Genomic DNA, 22,391 nt, shown 5'->3' with positions numbered 1-22,391 from the left:
CTGGGGATTTGCACGACTTTCCTTTTTTGATTAGCAGTGTCCAGCTACCCCAAAGAGCCGGGCTCGCAGGCTGATGGGGGCAGAAGGAGGTTGATTTTTTTTTTTTTGGCTCCTTTGGGACAGTCTAGCTTGCACCCTGCAATTCCCTTCGCTACTGTCACTTCGCACACCAAGCAGCCCTGCAAAGATTGATCCTCCCCGCCGCAAATGGCTGCTCGTGCCCCATTTCTAGCCCCTTTCTCCCCGCCGCAGTTGCTGCCCTCCTCTCCCCTCCTCCGGCAGCAGTTATTATTTATACTCCTAAGCATCCTTTAAGTTTCTGCCGAGGGAGAGGATCAAAAGAGAAAGCCTTTTAAGGATTTCTGCCTGCGCCAGGAAGCGAATCCCCCCCAGTGAACAGTGCTGCTGGGGGATTTGAGTGTAGTTAAGTGCTTAAAGCCAAAAAGGGCAGAGAGAGGGGAGGGTGAGCCGGGGGCATGCTCTGAAACCAGACCCCCCCCCGCCCCGAGCTGAAACGCTGCTCCTTCCTCAGCTTTAGGAAACGGATCCCTCCTGTGATTTCCTTTCAAAGGTGACTTGCAACCTCTTCATTAGGGTCGGCTTTGGCAGAGCACTCATGGTGCAGTTGGCAGGGCCAGCCCGCTGGTGCTGCAGCCTGGGGGGGAGCGCGCTTGCCTTTCCAAGGGTGGAAAACAAACACAGCAGCTCGCAGCAGCAGCAGCTTCACAGGAGGACTGACGCCCTGGCCATGCTCTGATGGGTACCATGGACTTTAAGACAGATCCCAGTGCAGTCACGATCAATTTGCTGCTTATTGTCCACCCTGAGGAGACAGCGAGCAAGCAGAAAGGGCAGAGAGAGAGGCAGACGGAAGGCAGCCGAAGCGCAGGTAACGTCCCGCCTGCAGTCGGTGCGAGGGAGGGGAGGGCTGCAGGTGCTGCACCGGCTGCCTGGGAGATGGAGAAGCGAAGCAAGCAGCTTTGGAGCAGGGTTTGGGCTTTCCCCCCCCCCCCTCTGTCTCCTCTTTTCCTTTGCAGACATGCTGCAAAACCCCAAACTTCAAACTTTTTTTGTAGAAACCCAGCATGCCTTTTCTGGTCCTCCTGGTGCAGGACAGCCCTTGCTTGTGCAACGTTGCATGCTGCATGTTGCTCGGTGTCTGGCTCTGGTGCATGCAACCCGGGGTGCTGGAGGAGGTGGCATACACACAGGCACTAATCTGAGGACCATGTTTGCTCTGCCCTGTGGTGGCCCTGAGATGCCTCCACAGGCTTTCTCGGCTGTGCAAGGGGAGCAGGGCAAGAGCTCAGCAGTTTTACCTCAGACCAGCGCCTACTACAACAGAGTACGGGGCAAAACTGTTTTGTTTGAAGCGTGTCTAGGCTTTGTCTCCAAGGATGACTACCCTGAGCCATTTATAGCTACAGTTTGGGACAGTCTCCCTGGCCCAGCTCCTATCCTTCAGGGGATCTTCCAAAAAGCTAAGGCTGTGCTCTGCAACTGTAAGGGGACCCTCCCTGCAGAAGTAAAAGGAGAAAAGGGAGTATTCCTGCTCTAAAGCCTTGGGGAAAAGCTAGATTTTCAGACAACCAGTTCCAGGCTAACAAGGATAGGCAAAGCTGACACAGAAGTTGTATTCATACTTCATCTAACACAGCATCCAGCACCTACCCAAATACAAGCAAGCCCTATCAAAGCAACTTAGACCTGGACTATTACACTTTCTTCCTGGTATTTCATACTTTAGCAACAGTGGCTGCAACAAACGCTGCAGATGAGACAGGGAAGGTGGATCCTGATGACGACTCATTTCAGATGGAATGATGGGTTACATGAAAGGTTTTGGGGTGCCTGGCCTCCGGGCAGTGCCAGAACCTCACTACAGGAGGACAGCCTGCCAATCTCACGTTTATATTTTATAGGTTTGCAGGATGATGGAAATGGAAATAGCCAATCACAGCCACCTCAGGGGAGAGACCTTAATGGTATGTCATCTTCTCGCTCTACGGATAAACTAACCACAGTACACAAAACCCATTTGCAAGCTTTCAGCACCCAGCTGTGCCTCTCGAGCATAAACATGCTCAAAACAACCCATCCCTTTCCAGCACTTTGGGAGGCTTCAGTGGAGACACGTGAAGGGCCTCGGGCCATGTGCCATGGGAAGTGTCCCCTCCATGCTGTCCTCTGCCCCGTGGCCAGGATGCACATTGGTGGCACTATACAGCCCATGCACAACTATCTGCAGGGGATTCTCCTGCAAGCTGCCATGGAGCTCGGTCATATTTCAGGTGCACGGAGCTCTTACGTTTCACAGCCAGCTGATGGCAGGGGAAATTCAGTGCCCCAAATTGCTCAGGTTGCAGATAGACCTTCCAGAGACTTCGCCAGCACTCACACACCTTAAGCAGGGTCTGGGGTGTGCAAGAAACCTTTGGGGTTTCAATCCGTCTATCCACCAGTCCTTTCTTCATCTCCCCCGCTCAGAGATTGCTGAGTGCAAGGCAGGTGTGATTGCTATCCAGGAACGATGTGGCTGCTAGTCTTGAAAGTTCCCCTGCCAATTCCTCACCCCTCTGCCCTGAAACAGTTCAGAAGGAACATCTGAAGAGGTCACCCCTGGCCGCACGCAGCCAGGCTGCTGGATCGCGATGCAACAGGACAGAGCAGCTCCAGGGGAAGGGAATCAGACCATCTGACTTGCTTTCCTGGTAGTCTAAGCCTAATGTGATGTCTAGCAGAGAAGGGTGGGGGGCAAAGGTAAAGCAAGACAACAGGTAATTCTCATGGTACCAAACAGGTCCACAGGCCAAGCAATAGCAGCACACAAAAGCCACAGCTGTGCCCGGGACAATGCTCAATAGGAGCCCTGATCCAAGCCCCTTTGAAATCAGTGGCGGTTGGATGGCTCTCACAGACTGTGAGCGAGCAATATTTCATGGCAAGATACAACTTTGGGGGTTTTTTTACAAATCTGGTGGTCTCAGACACCAGATGATAACAAAAGCCTCCACTCTGGGAAGCATATAAATACTTAACACTCTCTCTCTCACTCCTCCATCATGCTCAAGAGGGTCCGCAACCAGAGCTGCAGAGCACAAGTCAGAGCCTCCATGACAAGTGGGAGGACAGTATCAACCATTTACCACACCTAACTAATGGCAGGAGTATTTAGTATGCAATATGGGAAACCTTCTGTTGCAGCTCTACCTTAGGCAGTTTAAATCCCTCTGGGGATTACTAAGGAATTCAGGTGCCAAGGGAACAGGCAGAGCTTTCACTCCTCTGGCACCACAGGGGTTAATAAATTCCCCTTCAATCAGCCATGTTAGCACCTTGATGAAGCCTCTGACACCACAGAGCAGCTGGTGCTGCCGCAATATTTACAAACTGTATTACATAAGCCTCACCCCAACCCCACTGAGGCAAACAGGCTGCGGCCCCATGCCACGCCACAAAATCCCATCATTCACGGGCCTGATCCTTGTCACAGCCACGAGGTACGATTGGTAGCTGGCCTTCAGGATGAGCCGTGAAAAACCGGGTTCCTTGCACTGGTCTCTCGTGGCTGGCAGGATGGTGATTCCATGACGCTTTGAAAAAGAGCGAGGGATCGCCCTGGCCAACGTCCACCCCGCCTCCAGCAAGGCTCAAGCATCCAAAGCCACGCGGGAGCTAGGGCTCAGTGTCGCCTGGCATTTGCTGACCGCCCTGCTAACTGTCAGCACAGCCCGAGGGAGCGGATTTATGCTGCCTGCAATTCTCCAGGCACGCCAGGTTCTCCACTCACCTCCCTCTGCCTCAGGGACCCCAGGGCCAGCCGGCATCACTGAGACAGTCAGGGGCTTCCAGAGCACAGAGGAGAGAGATGAAGATGAGGATGAGGTGCTGACAATCACACCAATGCTCTCACTCAGGGACCGCACGGCCTCCAAGCCCCCCCGTGCTGCCCTTCCCTCCCGTCCACCTATCCAAACACGCACCCGCTGGTCCAAGCACCCTGACCTCCCACCCTGAGCAGCAGCACCCACTCCAGCCCTTCCCTAGGCTGGAGCAGCCCTCTGGAGTGGGGCCAGTCACCCCTGGACCATGAGCAATTGGGCTTCAAAGCTGGAGAACTGGCTCAGGCTTCTTGTGTCGTTACTTACTTCGCTGCTGAGCAAAGGCACAGATTTAATCCACCTCCGCGCCGGGCACCTTTGCTTTCTTCAAGGCACCGAGATGTTTTTTCTTTGTGCAACCAGGCCGGCGAGTCTCCAGGGAGTCCTGCAAGCAGACACAAGCCGTTACTTCATACTCTAATGAAGGTAAGTGGCGACCCAAGGGATACCGTTTTTTTCAGAGCAGAGCTTCAGTGAGTTCCCGCTCAAGTTTTTTTCTGTAATAAAATAACCTCAGAACACCCTGAAAGAGCAAAAAGCCCCACCTCGACAATTTTGTGATCTTGAGCATGAAGAATTAAAAATCCCAGGGGAGCCTGGAGAATCCTTGGGTCTTTCAGGGTGGATGCATGGAGGTGGGTCCTGGAGCACCTGGGTTTCCACCATCCCCTGACCACCAGGACATGGCATAGACATAATTGGAAAGCATAGTAAGAACATACTCCTGCTGATGTCAGCTATTCCAGTGCTGATGGAAGGGTGCAAGGGCTGGAAGAAATAATATTGGCAGAAGTTTAGCTTAAGACAGCTGGTTACAGAAGTCCTTTCATAGGGTAGATCCTCGCAAGGAGCCATCCCTGCACTAGAGCAGGGGCAGTGCTGGGCCAGCTGCACCCCAGAGCACTTGCTGGCCAAGGACTGGTCTGGCCACAGAGAAGGAGAAGAGCAAGTGTTTCTTTATGAAGGAAATCTTGATTAGGAATAGTAAAAAAAGTCATAAAAACATCAGTAACCATTTCATACCATTAATTTTTAAAGCAATGAATGTAGCACTTTGAAAAATTTCTGTGGAATTACATTTTTTTCATTTGTTAAATGCCTTTTAAACTTACTGGAAGAAGGCATTCCTCACCATTAAATTTGCTTCTTGAAAATGAAGATTTTTAATTTATGGGGAAAAACTGAGAAAGTGGAAGTTGGCAAGAAAACCCACAAAAACCCAAAGCTAAAAATAATATTGAGAAATAAAAAAGGGACTCCTGAAAATATAAAAATCTTGAGGAAATCATACCGTTTGCACAAAGTCATCCCTTTGAGAAACAACTTCATTTTACCTTTGAATTAACTGACAAAATACACCAGCCAGCTCTAATCTTGACACCTGGATATCTGCAATCATCCCAGAATTGGAGTCAAGCTCTACGATTTAAAAGGGGGGTTTTATAGTTTTACAGTTTTTCTTGCCTTCTGCTTTTGGTGCTTAAAGGACATCGACCCTTTCTGCACAATCACAGGAGATGCTTAACTTTTTCTAAAGTTAAATGCTGTGGAAAAACTTATTCTCTGATGAAAGTGCAGATTCTTACCTAATTAGCTGGTTCCAAGAGCTGCCTTTCAAGGAAAACCCCAAATGTCACAAGACTCTCGATAAAATTGTAGGAGGTAGCACGTGCAACTGGATGGCAGCCCCGAGGTGCATTAACATCTTGACCTTCAGACTCCAGAGTAACCTCTGTCTGATCCGAAACGGGGAGTCCCTGAGCATGCTGAGTTCCTCCAGGGAACCTCAGTGGTTGCAAAATCTTCTGAAATACTTGCCAAAAAAATGCAGTCTTCTCCAAAAAGTTCAGGTAATTCTTATAAGATACTCCCTAACTTTTTTCCTTGTACTTCTCTCTATGAAACTTTAAACACAAGACCCCCAGATTTCCATCTGAGGTTGTTCTGGAGCATCACGGCATGCAGAGTGCAAGTCCCACAGCATGCCTGGACTGCAGCCCGCTCTGCCAGGATGCTGCCTCTTACAGGCAATGGCCTTTGCCAAAAATTTTAATATCACAAGTCAAACCATTCTCATAGCTCTGAGCCTTTTTCTGTTTGATTCCAAGAAAAATCAATGAAAGAAATTGATTCTCTGCTTACTGTATCTCCATCAAGAGCTATTTAATACAGTGATAAACCATTTTTTTTAAGCCGCCACATAATCCTCGCTGAGGATTTCTGCTTTATTTATGAGCTGCTTTATCACCTGTTAGGCTATAATGGGCTGTCTTTTATTTTTTGAGAATTACAAATCACACCGGAGGTGACCGCAGGCTTTCTGACCATACAGTTTATCTTAAGGGTGCTTTGTTTTGCCTGGAAACCCAAGCGCTTTGGTACCTTCACAATCGCCAGAGCTGCCACTTCTTTTGCCAAAGCTAAGAACTGACTTCAACAATGCCTTGGCAGGCAATCCTGCCCTTCTTCTCTGTGTCCTGGTTAGTTTTCCCTTTCTTAGGGAGTTTGTCATCATTTCTTGCAGGAACCCAAGTGACGGTGGAGATTCATCCCAAGGATACCACCCCACAACTCTTCAAGAAACTCTCCTTTGGAAAAGGTACAGCCCGGGCTTTAAGACCTGGCCGAGCGGGTCAAGGGTGGGACGGCGAAGGGGCCACGTCCTTCCCTTTGCAGAAATAGGGAGGGCAAGAAGCCCGGGGAGCTCGAGGAGACGTTGCAGCCCTCGAGCCAGGGTAAGGGTTGTGGTGATTGCACTAAGCATGCCGGGGTTGTTGCAGGTCCCCGGAGGCTGCCCAGCCTGAGAGGTCAGGAGAACAAAGGTGAGGCTCTGCTCTACCACGGTGCATGACTTCAAGCTAGCCCTCGCCCAGGAGGTTGCTCCCAGGAGGAGACAGGCTCCCTTCTCCCCACGGGGGCTCGAGGCTCTTGAGAGGATGCCAACCACTCCGCCTGCTCTGCCTGCCAGGCAGATGCTGCTGGACCCTGCCCGCACCTGGGGCTTGAGGACCCTTCTGCTCCTGGGGCAGGGGGAGCGTCCTCCTCCTCCAGCCCTGGGACGAGACAGGTGGTGACAGTCTGCGGGCTGCAGCATCCCCCCGAAATCCTCCAGCTGCCACAGAGCTCTCTGCAGGGTTATCGTCTAACAGCTCTGGAGCTCAGCTCTCCCTTCTTCCACGCCTGGGGGGGTGGGGGTTGGCCAGGTGGTGGGCAGGGGTTTGATGTCCCCAGCCCTCAGGCTGGAACAAGAGATGCCTGACTGCTGGGGAATGCAGCCTCTGCAGAGCCACAGGATGGTGAGGAGGGGATGCAGAGTGCACCGCGGTCCAGGCAGCTTGCTTCATCCCTCTCCCCTTGGCACCCACACTCCACAGGGTGCTGACACCCATGTCCGAATGCAAGGGAAAGGGCAAAGAAAAGCCTGAATTTCAGCTTTTTCCACCCAGTCTTGTTCCCCAGAATCACTTATTTCTGTCTGTCTTTTTTCTCCTGCCAACAACTGCTCGCCTCACACTCCCTTCTCCACTTTGCTAGGTTTCCAGAGGACTGAAGCCCCGCGGCCGCCAGAAGGAAAAGACCTGCATGGTAACTATCAGCGGTCCCCTCACCCCACGCCAGTGGCATGGTGGGGCACAACACGCGGCAGCCCCAGATAGAAGCCCATCAAGTCCTAGAAACAGGGCTTGCCCTGCTGCAAGCCTAGACTGAAGTGCATGGACAAGGGATTTCATTTCTATTACCACAAGTAGCCTTCGGCTTCCCAACTCCCTGTTCATTGGGGTGGCAGATGGGGATGGCTTTGGGAACGTCACATGTGCCTGAGACCTTCCCAAGGCTCCACACCTGAGGAAGGCTACTCTGGAAACAGGCACGATGCACACTTCCTAACTGCGGATCCCGCATCTGCGGCTTTAACCTGACAAAGACGAAAAACTGATAACCAATCCTAAAAAAACCATCCCATTCCCAAAAGGCAAAAAGTAATTTTCAGAGCTGTAGAGAGTGGAAACCTTTAAATACGTAAATCTGCTTTATCTCTCTTTAGGTCAGCATAATAGCACTTAACAGGGAAAACTGAGATAAACAAACAAGCCTGTTTAAGAAACAGATGCCATGTGCCTACATGCTGATTTTGGCAGACAGGTGCCTGCCCGGCGTGGGGATGCACCTGCATCCCACCTAGCAGGCTGCACCTTCACCAGGACGCAGGATGCAGGATGCCCCATAACCCCTCCCTGGGGCAGAGGTTTCCAAGAAAAGCAGGGCTCATGTTAACAAAACACCTTTGCAAGTCAGGAATAGACCTTCTGGCCACATCCCCAGTGGGCTGGAGCTGGCAGCAAAGGGGCCAGAACCCCATTTGGGGAGATGGAGAGGGAGCAGGTGATGAATACAGATTTCAGAAGCACTGCCGGCTTCTCAGCTAGGATAAGATGTTCTCAGAGCCTCTTGTGCATCCCACTCCCACCAGTACTTGCTGAGCAGGCAGCAGAGGGGTGTCATGCTTGCTTAGCAAGGGTTACGAATAAAGCAGTACGCAACCAGCCAAAGCCTCTGTGCCCCCACACACAGCCCAAGGCAATTTACTTCTTGTCACCTCTCTCCAGGCAAAACAGCAGCCTTACGGCACCATTCATTCACCTCTCCCAGCGCTGAGGAGTCGCACAACAGCATTTTCACTTCGTGATCTCTTTTAAATCCTTTTTTCCAGAGAAATAACAATCCTACAGAGATAGCTAGAAGAATCTCTTTAGTCCTGAATGGCTTTGACAGCACATGACAGGGGGAGAGATTGCTGTAGAGCTCAATTTTCCTCTCACCAGCTCAGAAGAAAAGGGAGGACTGAGCAGACAGTGGTCCAGGGGAGACATCCACCTGATACGTCTGTGCACCGAGCTATAGCTGCATCACTCGGGTGGCTCGCTGATGAGAGAGAACAGTGTCAGCTCATATGGAGACTGTTAAAAAATAAGTTATCTGATTAATTAGGGCAAGTTATTAACCCTTCGTTCACACCGAGTAGAACCAGGAGCCTACAGCCTGCAAAGATGCAGTGGGGTAGGCACACCAGTTGCAGTCTGACTGCTCCCCATGTTACATTTCTCATGTGCTTGAATTTGTGCAGAATCGTGGCCCTTTACCATGCAAAACAGTCATTGCTTTCAGCAAAACTACTGGAGAAATCCAGCTCTTTGTTGGGTCTTTTAAAAAAAAAAAGTTTTTGCCAGAGCTTCCACAGTACAGATTTTCCCTGATACTTCTCCATTATATCTCATGCATCTCCATATAATATCCTGGGATTTTCTATGCTGTTATACAGTGCCAAAGACACAGGGGCACCTCCCACTCCAGCATTGCCCAAATTATATCAGACTAGACAGGATGGCTCCTGTTTTCCATGCAGCTGGCAGGGACCTTCTGCGAGTGCCCTCATGTCCTCTGCTCCCTAAGCACCCGCTGATGGATGCCTCCGCCGGTCGGGCAGGAGCTCTGCAGTGTCCCCTTGTTCAAGCGTACAGCCAGGAAAAATACCCCCTCCCTATCTGAGACAATGACAACTCATTTCTTCCCAGTATATCCATGGGACAAATCCTCTTTGAAATCCATGCCAGTAGATCTGCAGCAATTTGAGAAGCTGGATGCCTACGCATTAAAAGTAAGTCTTGCTTTTGCCTCTGTCCTCCTCCCAGCTCCCCTGCGGGGACGTTCCTTGAAACCTAGCTATCAGCACTAACACCAGCTTAGTCTGAGCTATCGGGCCAAGTACCTCAAAATCTCCCAAATAAGTGAAAAACCATTTCCCTGCAAACATCAGCAACAGAGATCCCACTCTAGGAGGGAAACTATGACCAAAAATAATTGCTCAAAATGTGGAACTACTGCTTTGTATTTCTATTTTTAATGAAGCTCGAGTTAGAGCAGTCTCCTGGCAGGTGAAGCTAGCTTTAGAAGAGCAAGGCAGCGGGGAGGAAGGGAGATCTACCATAGCAATTTCTTCACCACGATCTTGCAATGCTTCCCCTCACAAACAGGTAAATGTCAAGAACAGCGTGGAGGAACTTGTTAAAGCCCTGCTTAAACAAGCCCGGACCGATCTGGAAAAAGTCCGAGCCATATGGATGTGGATATGCCATCACATAGGTAGGTTGAGATCTTCAATTGAGAAGATAAGGCTGTTGCTGTCACCCCTGTTACACTGCCATTGCAGTTTATTCTGTACACCTTGTGGGTTAGCTGCACATGGTGGGTAGGAGGAAGGCTTTCTGGATGTATTTATCCAGAAACGTATTCAGAGGTCATCTCAGCATCTCTGTTTCCACAGTCCCTCTCCTAGCACTGCCAGGCCCTACAAGGTTTCTGTGTAAATGATTCCTTTCCACATGATGAATCTCTAACTCCTACCTGACTCATTTGAAGGTATAACCATACAAGTCTCTATCATCTAAGCAGCCGGAGCACGAAGCCAGGCTGCCAAGGCAGCTTGGTCACCACATACAGAGCCATCCAACGCCACCAGAAGTTTCACCTCTACCACTGTCCTGAATGCCTGCAACCCCCATGCAGCCCTTCCCAGTGCACTCTGCATGCTGGTGCCTTTGCTCCAGGAGGTACCACCAGGAACCATCAAACTGCCTTGCCCAGCTCGGTGTCATCACAGCCGCTTCTGCAGCTCCTCTTCGGGCAGCAGACCACCCCTTGCAAGGAGCAGTCGGGACAGCGCAGCACTGAGCGCAGCCCGTCCTGGGTGAGGTGCCTTCTCGCCTCTGACAGTCTCTTGGCTGTTTTGCTGCCAGCTTTGCCCCTGTGTTTTGTGGATACATCCCATACTCCAGTTTCTAGATGGTACCTAACTGCGTTCCTCCTGTTGACATGTCCATCAGCCATGTCAGCACAGCACATCAGAGAGACCAGCTTTCATAAAACACGCTGGCACCTGCATGATCACCGTTCCTGCCTGTACGTGCACCCTTTCAACCTTCACAAGAGCTGCAATCACCCAGTTTCCCCTGCCCCTTCCTACCCAACCCCAATCCAAGCAACACTGCAGTTTCAGAAATAACCAAGAGATGCGAAGAGGACAAAGAAGGAGGAGGAGGCAGCATTTGTAGCCTCTCCAATCTGGCACATCAGAAGGGACAAAGGACTTCTTGCCACCCCAAGCTCCTTGGTGGGGGGAAACTGGATGTGCAACATGATCGCATTTTGCAAGACATATGCAAAAGTGTTTCTTTCCCATTAACTCTTAGGGGGAAGAGGGGGAGAAGTGCAGCTCTTCTTTCCCTCACCTCTTACACATTCTGACGGGCTCTGGTGCGGTGCAGTTCGCTGGCTGAACAGGCCAGCTGATCGAGAGCAGAAGAGCAATTTGGGAAGCACTGGCCTAATCTCACACCCACTGAGATCAGCAGAGCTTGGCCAGCAACTGCACGGTTAGCATAGTTAGGTCAATCCCAAGCAGCTTTAATCTTGCCCTTAAATATGCAGACTGCTGATTTCACTGCATTTCCTGAAACCAAGCATTTGACTCATCCCAGGCCGAGCTCCCGTCAGCTGCTGATCATTCAGTCTTCACACTATTAACTCATTTCTGCCTGCCGCTGCCTGGGCCAGATCCTGCTTGGGACGGCCAGTCTGGTTTGAGTCGGTCCATTTACCTTAACACACATTCATGGGATGTCTCTGATCCCCGACAGGTATGCTGTGATCCCCCCACAAGATTTTTTTTACACCATCTTAGCCCTGGTTCTCCTTCCTTCCTGCAGAGACTGACCCCTATTTACATGCATGGGAAACAAACACAGTGCTAGGAATTTAAATCGGCTCACAAAAATGCCATGTATCCATCCTGGAAGGGCATGGACAATATAAACTCCTTCCTTGTTTGGATTTTAAGTGAGAGCGCTGCTCCCTGGTTATCTCTTCCCACCCAATTCAACTCCCTGCCTGCAATGGACTGCTACCTCTGTGCAGCACTAAAAGAAATTATTTTAGCTATCATTTCTAGCATAAATACAGAGCCACATGCAGCCAGCTAGCTCTCCATACCTCTCAAAGTGCTCTGCAGTTTTGCTGGTGGCCCAGTGAACAGCCCAGGTGGAAAAAGCCAGCCTTTCCCTACAGCCCCACCAGCCAACTCTGAGGCAGCCGTCAGCTGAGCCCCTTAGATAAAAGACAAGCAGTTGCAGCATTTCATCAAAGCACAAATACAGCGTGTTGCCAGCTTTTTTTCCTCTTCCACAGCATTAAAGGGAGGATGAATCAGCTGATGCAGCATTCCTTAGAGCTTTGTCAGAATAATATGTTCATATTTTAAGAAAGAGGTTATGGACATGACCAAGGTTGGTCGGTATTGAATTAACCTTCCCAGACCAGTTCCTCAAGCTCTGTCTGAAGGAACACTGCTGTGCTGCTTTTCTGCATTCATTCAAACAAATTAAGATTTCCTACGCTTCCAGGTATTAATATGACTCACTTGCAACAAATCATTTCAGGTATTTCCCAACAAGCTACTTTCCAGGTATTTTTAATACAAATTGCTTGTAAAGAGTGCAAAAAGTTCAATGGTTTCTTTTGACAGTAACATGAGTCTGACTCCTTCACATGCAGAGCTTTCTGGTTTTTACTGGGCGCTCTTGAGATCGTAGATCCCCCTGCATGAGGGCAGCCCCTGGGGAGGCCCACTTTCTCTAAAAAAGCAGAGTTTTCCTCCCATTTGGATTCAGCCCAGCCCAGGCTTACAACAAACAGGGATGAGAGACAGACCTTGTCCCTCTCCCCCCACCAGCTGTCCACGACATCCTTGCACAGCACGTGCCATGGCTCGTTTCTCTTTGCTCACGCTCACGGAGATGAAAAGCAATCCAAGCGTTGCTCCTGCTGCCCGTCGACCCCCATTGCCTCAGGCTTTTGGATGAACTTTTGTCTGTGTTCCTTCCCACAGAATACGACATAGTGGGCTACCATAACAAAAGCCAGCTGTCGAGCAAACCCATAGATGTGCTTCAGACGGGGAAGAGCATTTGCGAGGGATACGCTGGGCTCTTTGAACAAATGTGCAGGTAAATTAAGCTCAGAAACATTCAATGCCAGGGAGAGTTAACATTCATTGTCATCTCTGTGCCTATTCTGTCTGCCTTTGCATTGACTGATGTGACTTTAAGCAGGACGTGGAACTTTAGCTTTCAAACCATGCTGTGGAAAAACAGCAAGTCCTAGAAAGGTCAATTTTGCTTCCTCCTCCACCTCCTCCACCCTCCCCTCCCCAGCATAATTTGCTTTGTGCCATCTGCTGAGCTTCGCATTGCATTAACATAATGGCAGATGAAAACACAGAGCTAATTTGGTTAGAAGAAGCCAGGTTTTTCCTTTGAGTATCTGTATGTGAAGGTTAAAAGCATCGCAAGACTTAAACAAGGAGTGTTGTCTCCAACATGCTCCCATGCAAGAGGTAGGCACACTCCCAGAAGGTGCTTTCCCAAAACCTTCTGGAGATGCCCTCTCCCCTCCGCTACAGAAGCACCACAGGGACACGGCCTCACACTTACCGCACCGTTTTCTGCGGTCAATCTCAAGGTGCATCACCGTTGAGGCCAATACTGCAGTTCCCATTTTATAGCTATGTCGGCATTTAATGACTAAAATCCATTCTCCTGCCTACAAAACCTTGTTGACTTCACTGGGGATTAGTTGCATAAATGAGTCATTTCCACCACAAAGCAGGACTTTACAATCACAAAGCCATTTCAGAGAAAAGGCAGCCCCTTCCTTGGCAGGGAGCACAGGTGCCTTGCATATGAATGCAGCACAAATCCCTTCTCCCTCACGTTTCTCCAGCCCAGGAAAGAAAGGAGATGGCCTTGTGCAAGGCAACCCTCAAGCACCACAGCAAGGAGCAGCATCTCACCTCTCACAGCTGCATGCAATAATTTGGTGTAGAGGAGTAGTGAAGGCAATGAAGGTGCCTGGCAAGTTTGGGACCAGCCCTATGTAGAAGGCTTGCCCAAGAGGAGAAAACTGGACCTGATGACACAGGGACACAAGATTGGAAGGGCTTCCTAGTGTCAGAAAGCAATGGTGTACTTTCCTAAGAGTGCGGGCTTGCAAGGTGGCTCTCCCAGGGAGCACCTTCCATTTACAAGATAGCTTTGGAAAAAAATTAAAGACCAGTTATTAACTGGCATGTGTAAGTAACAATTGGACTTCCACACCATCCAAAAAGATTTGGGAAGGTTTTCACCATGAAACAAACAAAATCTACAGGGAGAAGGACAGATTGAAAAAAAAAAAAAAAAATACTGTGCCAGATGTTAAAGTGGTGAATGCTTCCAACCAGTAACATATCCTGCAATATTAGATCTTGCTTTCTAAAGAGTAAAATAAAGAAATAGAATGATGAAGTATGAATTTATAACTGCATCTTATGGAACAGTTATCAGCAGTTATAAGTGGGGGAAATTTGCATTTAGTTCATTAAAAACATTAATCTTTCCAAGGATATCTTTTACTATTTAAAGGCTCTGTTGATTTACTCCTAATTTCTCAGTTCCAGGTTGATTATTCATTTTGTGATTCAAGAAACCTCCCAGTCATCCAGCCTATTATTTTTGTCAAATATTAGCTAAATGTTTAGCTCTTCTCCTGAAAAACTATAACCAAAGAGAACACCCCTTTCTTGCAAGGGGACCTCCTCATCCCTTCTTCTTGTGCACTGTTCAAGTCTTATGCTGAGTCTAAGCATAAAGGCAAGAGGCAAAGAGCAGTCGTCTTATATGAAGGTTTTTCAGAGCCAAGTTTGGGAGGAAAAAAAAGGTCTTTTAACGTGCCTTTTTTTCCTAGCTCCTGTTGAGGCAACTTTAACAAACAACCCAATTTGCCAGTCACCAGGAGTTCCCCCAAAGGTCCTGCTGAAGTCAACAGCTGACACTGATTGAGTCCTACTTGTCCCAGTGCCAGCAGAGAGAAGAGTTCCTGTTGCAGACACAACACTCTCACCTCCGACCACAGCTTTGGCAGCCAGACTTCTTCCCATTAGCTGAGACTCCTGTAACAGAGGAAAGGTGGGCACGGATAGCAGAAAGCTAGCCACAAAACATCAGTTTCCAAACATCAGGAATAATAGCGATGAATGTAAACACAGGCTTCTGACCAATATTTTAGCAGCATTTATCAAGAATTGGCTTCTCAGCTGACAACCAAACTTGAGGAGGTAGCATTGCCGAGTGAATCAGGGAGTGTAAATTCATGAATTCAATTTAGGGCAAAACCTAGCAGTCTGGACTTAGGGAGAAACTCACTTACCAGAATTAATGATGAGGCAAAACAAGTATTTGCACTTAAGAGGTTTCAGCACGACCTTTGGGAGCAAAGCTGACCACACTCCAGATCAGTGGATCTGGCCACTTAGCTGCTCCTTATTCATAACTAGTCTGCAAATAATCCAGGTTTCACATCCTCTTGCTTCTCCTGTTTTCTACAGTCAGTAGCTTTCCCTCTTTTCAGGCACAGGAGTGTACACCTACCTACCACAAGTATAAACCATTCTGCCTCCCTCTGGAGAAGCCAGGTTTGCTTCTTTTTTAGATGAAATCATCAAAGTCAACCTGAAATCAAAGGGAAGAAGGTGCCATTGAATTCCACTAGCACCTGTAGCAAGATCCAGATTATGTCCTACTCTTTTTGAAGCAGAAAAGCAATTTAGCTTTTAACCTCCTTGCTGCACCAAGCAGATGTTGCCAACTGTTTCTTAATTCAGCTCTTCCAGTCCACCTTGTATTTAGGTCATCTTCTACCATCACATTGCCACTTCAAGCATTTTTGGAGATCTTCTCAATCTTCTCTCTGCGTGGTTAATTTAACTGTATAAAGTCATTTACACAAGAACAAAGACACAATCACTCTTTCCACCAGTACAGGATTGCTCTTTTACAGGATGTTGTGGCCTGGTTTTTTGTCTGTCCATTATTAGAGAGACCACTGTTTAAATGCTCTGACCTTTCTTTTCGGAACTTTTAACACAGCCGAGCACAAACTTTTCCTGCTGCTTTGCTAACATTCACTGTAAGTGAGAGCACAGAGAGAACGAAGGGCGGAACTTGTCCCTTAATGTTCTCTCTAAATATCCCAGCTAACAAGAGTGTCTAGAGAAGCCTAGAAGGATTAGATGCCAATCCCCATTAAATTAGTAGGAATTTGGTACGTAGCTCCTGTTAGGCCCCTTTGAAACTTCTAGGATCAAACCTTCCTTAAAGTTCCCGGGCCAGCGCCTAGTCTCAGTTACATCATGTAAATCCAAGCTCTCGCCAGTCTTGTCAGTGGAGTTGCTCCAGATTTACTGCCCAGTTCCACATGAGAATTTGGCTCACAGGCGACTGCGGGCTGGCAAAGACTTTACAGACCACCTGTGACACCAGGTTTCTCAATGGCATTCCTTCCAGGCTTGCCACATTCATTTTGAATACCTTGTGCGACAGGCAGTGCCTTGCTATTGCTGCGTAACAGCCCACACTAAACGAGAGCTGGCTTGCATGTTCCCTCCTCTTCTTTGCTAGCCATCTTTAGCAGGGATGGGGTACTGCCACGTTTCTCCTCTCTGTGTAACTTTGTCTTCTTTCTGCAGACTACCCAACGTAAGCTCCCAGCTGGCTCTCAATCAGCCTTTTCCAGTTGTGATTTTATTTCTGATACGCTTTCTTAAAGACTTTAAGAAAGAATGTAAGAATTTAATTTGATACTCTTAAAGAAAATGTATCAAATAACTAAGTAACACAAAGATGTCCAGGTTTGAGTTTAGTAAGTCCGTATGAGAAGCTGAAGTGACCACCTTCCCTTTAAACCAGCACCATCTCCGTGAAAAAAGCAGTCCTCCCTATAAGCACTACTGCACTGCCAATTACCAGCCAGTATCTGTTATCAGACTGTGACTTCTTAACAACCGTGCTAATTATCTTCCCCATAAATATCACTTTTCTTCTGAGTTAAACCCACATTATGCAGACAATCTTGCTCTTGAAGCATGCACAGTTTATTACTTAAGGTAGTTGTTCCATTTAACGTACTTTTCAATGAAGAAGAAAAATGTCAATACCATCCTACACAAAAGACAGTCCTCTAAGTGAAGCAATCTTAGATTAATGCTGAAATAAGATGCCAATGTTAGAATCCATTGCTATCAACAGCAGAGAGCTTATTAACACAGTGCTTATTTAAATCTTATTTACACATCAACACAGGTATTCATTAGTTTTTTAAAAAGAGACTATTTAATCATTTGTACCCTGGGCAAGCACAAGCTCACTCTTTAAGGAAACTAAATCAGCATTCACAATCCCGTGAGGTCTAAGATATCTTAACTGGTGTCAAACACCAGGCTTACCATCACAGAGAGAACACAAGCATGAACAGACACACTTAACTCATAATTACATGGGCTAATTGTGGACAGCATCAAAGGGATTCCACTGAGTAACAAGACAGAGAGCAATTAAGCACACTTCAGCTTTGTCATCCTCCTCTAACAACATTGAATTGATGGTGCATCAGACAAAAAGAGAGGGAATATGCAAAAACTGGAAGAGAAAAGCCCCTTCCTCCAGTGGGACGCTCTCTCCAAGTCCCTGTGCAAAGACCACAAGAAAAAACAGCCCCTATCCAACACCGCAGGCATCATTACCTTGGGTTACTCTTGCATGCCCACCCCATATGAAACCATTCACTAGCACAGCCCAGAAAAATAGTCTCTATGTGATGTCAGTGGTCAAAGGGGAGAATTTGCCTGTCTCTAGATGTGCTGACAGGCTGGTACGGGAAGGCAGTTAGCAGAAAGCTGTACAAAGTGCAGAGATCCCCCTGCAAAAAAAAATACAGCACCCCAGCTAACAGCAAGCTTCCCAAAGAATTAAAAAATGCAATAACCTAGGCATTTAGCACAATAGTCTGTCACCAGGGTCAGAAGTTGGAGTTTTCAAAGAGAAGCACACTTGCACACTCAGACATTTAAAACCCCTAACTCCCCTAGGACTCAACTGCAAGGAGGCACCTGAGGAGCTGATGGAGCTGGTCCACTTGACTACAGGACTGAAGTTCTGCAGACTTAGCTCCTCCTTTTGTCCTTCCACAAAAGTATGCTGACAGGTTTAAAACAGAAGCCTCCTGCTGTATCTTATTGTTTCCTTTTAGTATTGCAGGAATCCAATGCATGAAGCTATCGGGATACTCCAAGGGGTATGGGTACAAGATGGGGCAGAGCTTTACAGGGGACTCTGACCATGCCTGGAACGCCGTCTACCTTGATGGAAGGTGGCATTTGCTCGATAGCACCTGGGGAAGTGGTGCTGTCGATGATTCTTTCACCAAATTCACCTTCAGGTAAAGAACCATCCTCTATGTTAATACATAAACCTACCAAAAAGGCAGAAGGAAAGCTGATGGGTTTGCCACACCAAACAGTGACAAATTCTAGGTCCCACAGCAAGACCCAAAGCCTTGAGCAAGGTTATCTGGGCTGCCTATACAAGGGATGGAGTACATACCTGTAGGAAGGCAGCAGCCCTGAGCAGCAAGCCATATAACTGCTAAATGTGAACTTGTTTTGCTTATCACATATCCAGTTTATGCAACACTACATGGCATTTGATTCATAGCTTCTGGCTGCCTGAGAGAGGGTGCCTCCACACTTTCAAACAACAAGCAGTGCCTCCCTCCTTCTTCAGGAGCCCATGGTTGCAGGGGGTAGTGCAAATACCCTGATTTTATCCAAAAGCTCAGCATGTGCCCTGGAAATAGAAGACCAAAGCTCGGGTTCCTTCTCTGCCTGGAGAATTTCAAACCCACTGACCTCAGTTTCTCAGGAGTCCAAAACACTCTGACTTCCTCCTGCTGAAACTACCACCACTGTGCAGGGGAAGAATTAACTGTTTGTAATTACTCATTTTCCTTTAATCTCCTCCTTTTTCTTCCAGGTACAATGAGTTTTATTTTCTGACTCACCCGGCTCTGTTCATTAACAATCACTTCCCAGATAACAGTAACTGGCAGCTTCTTAAACCAACCCTGACGCTGAAAGATTTTGAGAACAACATGCTGCACAACAGTAATTTTTACATGTTGGGCCTGCTGACCGCACACCCGGAGACAGGTGTCATCCAAACAGGTAACACCCCACAGAGGGGAAGCTGCAGAGCATCTTTCCTTATGCAACCCCGCATCCACCACACACTGTCATGCATGTAGTGCATTATATTTCCAGCTTGGTTCTGGCAAGCAGAGTGTACTCAAAGCTCTTGGGGGCAGAGGAGGGTCTTTCTTCTTTCTTTTTTCTGTCTTTTTTCTTTTTTTGTTCAAGCTGTGAAAAATTGTAGCCGCCCCTGGGTCTAAAAGAAAGCCTCAGTTAGCTGCTGAAGATGAGTTACTCTATCAGCCAGCATCAGCAGTGCAAAATTAGAAGTACTGCTATTATATATTAGTAACTCTGGCTTGAAAATGAGATTAAAACCTTTTATGATGTTCCAAAAGTTTGAATTACTGAACAACGCATAAACAGGCACTTCTTTATGCAATACTGAGCAACCTGCGTAAGTCCAGCAGCTCTTTTAACATAAAACTATTCAGGTAACACCACTGAACTACAGGGCCCACATTTAAGATCACCTTCCTCAGATTTTAAAAGAGCTGCAGGAATTTAACTAGATAACTAATTTATGAATGCCAAGAACAAACACAGAGTTAAAACTTAAAGGCAACAACATTTTAGGACTTAATTTTATCTTCAAGCTGTTTGGAAACAGGCTCATATGGAGGTAAATTATCTCATATCTATGTACTGGAGGGTTCCTGCACTTTTCTCTGAAGCTTCTTGGAACAGCTACTGGACTAGCCATCAGGTCTAATCACATCTAATTAAGCCCTTCTCGAGCACATGGGCTGAAGGTACTTTCAGTTATATTTCACACAGGCTTTGATATTCTATAGGACCACACCTCCATTTCAGTGTATATCAAAATAGGATAAATGCACATCTCCAAAACAAAGGCCACTCTTCACTTCATTCTTTTTGAGGGACACTGGTCTAAGCAGACAGCTGACAAGCTATGAACTGTCAATTGCAGCTCTTTATTTTACTATTACAGAAGCAGCAATTTATTGGGACAGATTAGTCTTCCCAGAACAGGGTGCACATGCAAAAAATGTACTGAAACTCCTACGCAGTTTCTTTTCTTTTGTATTTCATAGTAAATGGAAAAGCCTCTGTATCAGTGGATTGCCGTTCTGCCACATTATTTACGTTTAAGCTGAAGGGAACAGATGAACACGGTTTAATGACTTTGAAAAAACACGGAATGAAGCTGGATATCTACCCACAGAAGACAGGGAGTCACAAGCTGCAGATCTTTGCCAAGCCCTCCAAAGCCTCAGAAGATGTCTACAACTGCGTGTTAGAGTATGTCGTAGAGTGCAAGTCTGTGGACAAGGCCATGCGTTTCCCAAAGGACCTGCATCAGCCTGTTGGACCAAGCTGGTTCACAGAGCGGCAAGGGTTCCTGAGGCCATCACACCCCGACCCCATCATTCACACCAACGATGGGCGCTGTTCTGTCACCTTCACCCTGGGCAAAGACATAAGCATCTTAGCCTCCCTGCACTCCGATAACAGCAGCCTGACAGAGGATATGAGAAGGCGGCACATCATGCAAATCCATCGTGGGAACCAAATTGAGTTGAAGATCCATCTCCCCCACGCAGGGAACTTTGTTCTGAAAATCTATGCCAAGAAGAAGTCAGATCCTGGCAATTACGACTACATCTTCAACTACCTCATCACTTGCCTGAACACTGAAGTGAAGTGGCCAGCTTTCCCTCAGAGTTACAGCAAGTGGGTGGAAGACTATGAAATACTGGAGCCGCTCTCCGGCTTGCTGCCAGCGAATCGCAACGTTCAGTTTAAACTCAAAATGCACGGGATAGCAAAGGTGCTAGTTCAAGCTGAGAACACTTACCCTCTCACCCAGAGCAGAGGCTACTGGGAGGGAACCTGCAACACTTCAGGATGCAGAGAGGTGTTTGTGATGGTGCACGAGAACGCTAACCACAGCTTTTACTCACACGTCCTGAAATACGAAGTTGAGACCCAGTAACATCCCCTCCTTGTTCTTTCACTCACCTGCATGAACCAACCTTTCCAACATGCCCAAAACCAATACAGTTTTAGGAGATCACTCATTCTCTCAATCAAATCTGTTCTTTCAATGAATGCAGGACGACACTTGCAGGCTTTTGCAAGACCATGGGCTCAAAGAAGTTCAAAGAAGCAGAAAATCCTGTTAAGAAGGGAGCAGCAGTGGAAGAAATTAAATGAAACCCTCACCAACATTTCAGTAATACTGTCCAGACAAACATTTTGAAGAAAACAACTGACTGTCAGGCCATAGGTCATTCTGTGCCAGCAGCGATTGCTGGTTTCAAAGTTATGGACCATAAGAAAAGTCTTACAATGGCTACTCCAAGAAGAATCCACTACACCCTGGTTTTGAGCAGCAATATTGGACACGAGGAACTTCAGGAAACTTAAACTGAGTTTCTGTATATCTTTAGTCAAGTTGCAAAATACATCCCAGGAGAGAGAAGTATTAGGAAGAAGCTACAACATGAAGTTTTCTTGTGCACTTCATTGTCTTACAAATTTAAGTGATACTGCGAAATTACTTTTTACACTGACTCTTAAATACAATAAACAAAATCATTTTTACGTTTTTATATTAAGTGTATTTGAACTGTAAACATTTTTCTGCAATATTAGCATTGTAATCATATCTCAAGCATACAGGTGTTTCCATAACTAAAACTACAGTAAAATGGAGAATAAAGTTCTCAAAAAATCACTCCTTACTCCCATTTGTCTGTGCAATACTGCAACTAAAAAACTTAAGGGGTTATGTGGAATAGCAGCCTGAGTGACATCATTATCATGTAAAAAACTATTTGGTGCTGTACTCCTGGAAAACCCCTACATGCACAAGGCAAAGGTGGTCTTCTATTGAATCTCACCACAAATACACATCATAAGGTCAAGCAACATTTTCATAAATGATTCAGATGTCCGTGTTAGCATGACCCAAGAGATATTATGTTTGAGCTTGAATTTAAAATAAACCTGTTATGTTTTTGCATTCTATTTCATTTACCAAACAATATGAATTCCTGTTCACAAAGCTGCTGTATTTTCCACACAAAATACATGGGTTATTCCTACATTCTCCTCCTCCTCAGCGACTAGGTGGCAGAAGTTACACCCGATAGTGAAGGGCTGCCCATCTGCAGCAGGCTCGCTGCCTCCAATCCCTCCTACATTACTCCCTCTACCCCAGCAATCAGGTTTGAGTCCTCATTTTTAGCAAGTTGAGTGAGTGTGCAGGGTACCTGGAGCTGTATTCAAGTAGCAGAAGTCTCAGTGAGTATCCAGGCTACTGCAGACACGAGTTGCAAGTATAAACACAACGCGTAAGCTAACGAAGTTTA

General features: G+C 47.2%; 1 protein-coding gene across 4 annotated transcripts; it reads left to right on the top strand.

Moving 5' to 3' along the window:
- The first annotated feature begins 581 nt into the window (after positions 1–581).
- Positions 582–22,047, top strand: KY (kyphoscoliosis peptidase). 4 transcript variants are annotated; one of them, XM_030029302.2, is made up of 12 exons: positions 582–889; positions 1,923–1,985; positions 4,245–4,307; positions 6,406–6,480; positions 6,662–6,703; positions 7,416–7,466; positions 9,455–9,537; positions 9,914–10,022; positions 12,823–12,940; positions 18,057–18,245; positions 18,839–19,029; positions 20,109–22,047. In XM_030029302.2, exons 1-12 carry the CDS (start codon positions 757–759, stop codon positions 21,008–21,010), a joined length of 2,019 nt encoding a protein of 672 aa, XP_029885162.1. In that variant the 5' UTR covers positions 582–756; the 3' UTR covers positions 21,011–22,047. The 4 variants fall into 4 exon arrangements, with proteins under 4 accessions (XP_029885162.1, XP_029885164.1, XP_029885163.1 ...); XM_030029304.2 differs by lacking the exon at positions 1,923–1,985; XM_030029303.2 differs by lacking the exon at positions 6,662–6,703.
- Positions 22,048–22,391: the final 344 nt, after the last annotated feature.

This window comes from Aquila chrysaetos, chromosome 10, assembly GCF_900496995.4.
Source record: "Aquila chrysaetos chrysaetos chromosome 10, bAquChr1.4, whole genome shotgun sequence".
Classification (NCBI taxonomy): Eukaryota; Metazoa; Chordata; class Aves; order Accipitriformes; family Accipitridae; genus Aquila; species Aquila chrysaetos.
Note: the sequence above shows the minus strand (reverse complement) of the source record. Positions and strands in the feature narration are given on the sequence as shown.